Source organism: Echinops telfairi, unplaced genomic scaffold, assembly GCF_000313985.2.
Source record: "Echinops telfairi isolate 266 unplaced genomic scaffold, ASM31398v2 ScPeMD7_655;HRSCAF=1070, whole genome shotgun sequence".
In the NCBI taxonomy this organism is placed as follows: domain Eukaryota; kingdom Metazoa; phylum Chordata; class Mammalia; order Afrosoricida; family Tenrecidae; genus Echinops; species Echinops telfairi.
The window spans coordinates 26,805,980-26,811,441 of NW_022104553.1; the positions used below are offsets into that span (position 1 = coordinate 26,805,980).

The 5,462-nt window shown below is 54.9% G+C and overlaps 1 protein-coding gene across 1 annotated transcript in view; it reads right to left on the reverse strand.

Moving 5' to 3' along the window:
- The window catches only part of RELB (RELB proto-oncogene, NF-kB subunit), a 40,953-nt gene that overhangs the window by 30,374 nt on the left and 5,117 nt on the right, over positions 1-5,462 (reverse strand). The window contains exons 3-4 of the mRNA XM_045292679.1: positions 3,582-3,590; positions 2-104 (exon numbers count right to left, since the gene is read on the reverse strand). Coding sequence (XP_045148614.1) covers positions 2-104; positions 3,582-3,590 — 112 coding nt within the window. The remainder of the gene's footprint in view (position 1; positions 105-3,581; positions 3,591-5,462) is intronic.

A 5,462-nucleotide genomic window follows, 5' to 3' on the forward strand; every position in this document is an offset into this window, starting at 1 on the left:
CAGGGAGGCCGCACCCCGGGACACCAGGCGCGGGCCGTCGCCCAGGACGGCCTGCGCCCCGTCCAAGCCGAAGCCGTTCTCCTTGATGTACTCATCGATAATCTCTGCGGGGAGAGGTGCAATGAGATCAGCAAGCAAAGAAATCAAAACAAGGGTGACACAGGTGATTGGGCAGGGTCTGATGACCTCACCCCCCAAAAAATGTTGTTCCCGGCGGTTGCCACGGTGTCCGATCCCTTCACCCGGCCCATCTTCTGGGGACAGAGTAGAACTGCTTCATTTGGGTTTGGGGGGGGTGAGATCTTCCAGAGGCCACCCCCCCACCCCCCACCCCACCTGCCTTCAGAAGCACCTCTGGGTGGATTTGAACCATCAGCCTCTTAGTTAGTCGTGGAAGGCTTAACGGAAGGCCCCCACCCAGATAACTCTCCCACACAGCACCCACCTGGGCCATCTGTGACATGGCTTCCATTGTCATCTTGTGCCACGACGTTCAAACGATCCCTCCACTATTAACATACACTTAATACCTACCCCCACCCACCCACTCCCAAAACCCAAACTCCCCCTTTCCCGCTCTCCCCCTCTGGGAACCCATCAGTCATCTCTGGTGTCTGCAGCTTAGCTTATGTTATGCCAAGGACAGCATGCAGGATCTGCCCTTTGGCAAAGGTCTCCTTTGCGCTCAGCTTTGCACCCATGTGATAGAGCCCTGTCCCTTAGTTGTTAGTGTGTTGGGCTGCTAACCATAAAGCCAGCATTTTGAAACCTGTGGGTTTCTCGGACTGTAACATAAACTTTTATGGGAGTGGAAAGATGAGGCTTCCGACTCCCCTCAAGGGTCTCAAACCCACAGGGGCAGTGCTCTCCTGACCTGTAGGGTCACCAGGGGTCGGCATCAACTCGATGGCAGTGAGTTTGGGTTTTGTGGGTTTTTCCCTCACCCATGGGGTAGCAGCACCTAGTCCTTTCTTCAGGACATCTTTCTTGAAGGCCAACTGGGGACTCGGCATTGGGACCACAACCCCAAACACAGCCGGTCCCTTTGTCCTCCCCACTGCTTGTTTGTAACCCCAGCACCCCTCAGAGCAGCCAGCATCCTCGAGCCCACTCCCCTCTGTACCAGCTCCCTCACTCGGTCACCTCCCACCTGGATGAAAAAAAAACATTTCCGAAAATGTAACTCTTTACTGGAGTAGAAAGCCCAGGCTGTCTCCTGAGGAGCAGCTGCTGGTTTCGAACAGCTGGCCTCGCAGTTCAACTTGTAACCACTCTGCCAGCAGGGCACCTGGATGAAGGGAAAGGCCAACGAACGGGTCCCCTGACCCCTGAGCCCATCTGACCGCCCCCCTCTTTTTATGGCTGTTGAACCACAGAGAGTAGGTTTGCCAGCTTAGCATGTTTTTCCCAGCGTACTAGCCAAGAAAGCAATGGCTTCAGCCAGGTGAATGATGGTTTCATTAAATTTTCAAAAAGAAGTTTGGCGATTCCTGGCACCAGATCAAGGACAGATTGTAAAATGCACTGGACTTTTTTCTTTCATTTTACAAAGTCATATTGGCTGCTTTGATCTTCCACAGATTCAAAACCAGTGCTATCCTGGATGCTTCTTATTTTGATAAAAGAAGCTATTAGCAGCGAAAGGATTGTACTGCACCGTGATCTACTTGAGGAATCCTGGTTACCAGTTGGGCTGCTAACTGCAAAGTCAGCAGTTCGAAACCACCTGGTGCTCCTCAGGAGAAAGGCAGGGCTTGTTACTCCTGCAAAGAGTGACAGTCTTGGAAACCCACATGGGCAGTTCTAGTCTGTCCTATAGGGTCGCGGTGAGTCGGCATCAACTCCATGCGTGTGGTTTTTGAGTCTCTATCCACTTGTATGGGTGCTGCTTCAGGAAACATGTCATGTATGTTACTATGATGATATCTGCACACTTAAGAGGACAATAGATGACCAGGGTGAACCGGAGTACGGTGTCTGATCAACAACATAATGGCCTGGATCCAATTAAAACAAGTCTTTCAAGGATGATAATGTTCTAACGATGACGGTGGTGGGAGGGTCCTTTGTATGTCCTAATTGTTTAAGAGTTTTATTGGCATCTAATTCACATGCCATACAACTCAATGGTGTGACTATATTAAACAGAGTAGTGCCTTCTTGATAACATTAATCACGTGCTCCATCTTCCCCATGCTCCCCTCAGAGAGGGGGACCACCTTCCCCACCTGGGACATCCTTCTCAGCCTTAGCTCAAACCTCTCTCTCCATCCCAACCCCTTCTCCCCATCCCCGCTGCCTCAGCCCTGTGGCTCATGCGCTCACTTAAGTGGGTTCCCCGCACAAAGCCAAAGAGACCTTGTGAGACCCAATGCGTGACCGTCCTGCCTCTGCTCACAAGCCTCCCATCGGCCGGAATGTCAGAGCCAAGACTTTCCCCCACTGAACACCGTCCCCAAGCTCTCCACTCATCTCAGGAACAAACCAACATCCACCCCTCACCCTGGCCAGAGAGCCTTCGGTCTAACTTGTAACCACTACGCCACCAGAGACTGACCTGGTTGACCCTGGCCAGCGTCTCACCTCTGCATACTGCCCTCTCTCAGCAATGTCTGCTCCCTGGATCCACCAAGCTGCGCTCTCCACAGGGCCCTGCCCTTGCCCCCTCTATCAGCCACTCCCCCAGCACTGGCCTTCCAGGCTCAGCTCTAAGGCCGCCCACCCAGATTCACTCCATCTAAGACTTTCCCCCCAAGCCACCTCTTCTTTCACGACCCTCCGCCCAATCCCAATGGCCCAGTCCCAAACTCAAACACTGCCATCCAGTGAAGCCAACTCACAGCCACCCTTCAGGACAGGGTAGGACTGTCCGCACAGGCTTCCCCAGACGGTAACTCCTCGTGGGAGTAGAAAGCCCCATCTTTCTCCCAAGGACCAGTCAGTGGTTTCGAACTGCTGACCTCATGGTTAGCCGCCCAACGCACAACCGCTACTGCTATGCCACCAGGGCTCCCTGGACCTAGTCCGGGGCTCCGTAAACCTTTTCCATTGGGAACCCCTCTTCAGCTGAGAAATATGTAACACGCGCCCCCAGAGACGCCTCAATTGACTTTGAATGCATGTCTGGTCATGGTAAGTTGAGACATTTCGGACTGTGGCCAAATTTTTCACCACCCCCCACATTCAGCTAGGCGACCCCCATCTCTTGGTTTTCGGACTGCCCTGACTTGAATAGGAGTTCCAGGAGGGCTGGGCTCTGTTTGACTGGACGGGAGCCCCGCCCCCCGCCCGTGCCCCCCCAACCCTGAAACAGTGTCTGGTCACCTGGGAGTCACTCTGAACAATTGTAGAAACACAAGTAGAATGATTGCAGAAACATTAAGAAGGCAGCTACCATCCCACCCCACCCAAGGGTTTGCTGAAGGCCAAGTATTTTGTTTAAAAAACAAAAAACCACCCCAATACTCTTGGAAGTCACACAATGACACCCCCCCCCCCCCATCTATTCAAGTCATCCTATGACCCCGCCCCTCCGCGTGCTTCCTCAGCCTCCCCTCCCAAACCTGCCTCTTGATACTCACCCAGTTCATCTGCGGAAGGAAGAGAGAGAGAGAGAGAGGTGAGCTTCAGAGTGGTTTCAACTTTTCATCTTTTCATCAAACAGATCCCCACCCCACCCCATCCTCTCTGGCTCCCTCCTCCCTCCTGGGACACAAGAGTTCCTCCTCCCTGGCTGGGTTTGCCTCCCTTCAGCTCCCAACATTGGGGTCCCCAGGGTCAAGGTCTCTGCAAACTGAAGTCAACTGCACCCCACCCCAAAACACTTAGAAAGATGAGTTTTTGTGGGGAACTCAGGGAAAAGCGACAGGCCTTTTCACCAGGAAAGCATCCCCAAGACAATGTGGGGGGGCTCCCTGGCAAAAGCCACCCAGACCCCAGGGTGGTCGCTGCCTGGTGGGTCTGCCTTCGGGCCATCCCCACTCTGCATCTTCCTGGGGCTCTTGGCATAACTGCCCACCATCGCCATCCTCTTGGCTTCTGGAGGGAGGGGTAACAGGAAAGGCAATTACTGCCGGTGGAGGACATACTGCGTCCACAGAAGCCCTGGTGATTTTGTGGTTAACAAGTTGGGCTGATAACCACAAAGTCAGCAGTTCAAACCCACCAAGGGAGAAAGATGAGGCTTTCTACTGCCGTAAAGAGTTACGGTCTTGGACACTCACTTACAGGGGCAGTTCTATCCTGCCCTACAGGGCCGCTCTGAGTCAACAGTCCCAGAAACCCACAGGGGCTGTTTTATTCCACTCGGTCCCACAGCGACCCCGATGTGTCAGGGTAGAACAGCGCCCAGAGGATTTTTAGTCTCAGAAACTCACAGGGCACTACAACAGGGTCGCTGTGGGTCCGCACTGACTCGGTGGCAGTGAGATTTTCTTTATTTTTCATTGTTGTGGTTTTCCGTTTGCTCAGAAGTAGACCACCAGGCCTTTCTTCCAAGGCACTGCGGGATGGACTCAAACGGCCCATCTACTGAGCAGCGGTTGAGCTGAGCAAGTTAACAGTTCGCAGCACCCAGGGCTCCTGGGTCCACAGAGAAGCCCCCTTATCACCTCCTGGAGAAAAGCGCAGCTTTGGAAGCCCCCCCACTTCAAGGCCCCCTCTGAGGAGAAATGGAAACCAACTCCCCTTTATCCCAGAGGAGGCCAGGGGAAGCTCAGGCCACCAGATGCCCCGCCCTGGTGGGCCGGCCTCCTCCTGTGCCCCTCCACCCCTGCAGGCTCTTGGGGAGTGGCGGGACCTTTGTCCCTCCCTAAACAGTTCCCCCATGCTTCCTATCTCCTGCCACCTGGGAAGCGAGCGGGGTGGGGAGGAGGCCCCACCTGGCAAAGGGGGGGAACTGAGGCTGGGAGGGAGGAGGGGACCTGGGAGGGCCAAGGCCCAGGCACTTCCATTTGGGCGAGCCTTCCCAGGGGTCTGTGCAGGATGACCTGGGGAGTTTGTGCACCCATCCCCCACCCCCACCTTTGCCTTCTGCCATAAGCTGCCAAACCACAGGAGGTTTTGCCCTGCCTTGGTTCAAAGCCCCATCTCTGCTGCCTGCTGGCTTAGCCTCTGGGCACCTGGGTTGCTTTCTCTCAACAACGGGCATGACCCTCCGGACAGCCCAGGGGGCCAGTGTGAGGATTCAGTGAGCGAGAGTGCGGGAGAAACACACCTGTTCTTGCTATGATGGCACCCCCCCATCTCCCCTCCCCTCCCACTGTGACATGCAGCAAGCAACCGACTGCAGTGGGCACAACAGCATGGCCCCATCTTTATGGGCACTCCCTCCCAGGCCCTTTCTCCGGCAGAGCCACTGGTGGGTGGGTGCAATCAGCTGATCTGTGGATTGCCGGGCCAGCACCTGAACGACCGCGCCCCGCCACCAAAAAAGCAAGCCTACCGCCATGCCATCGAGTTGA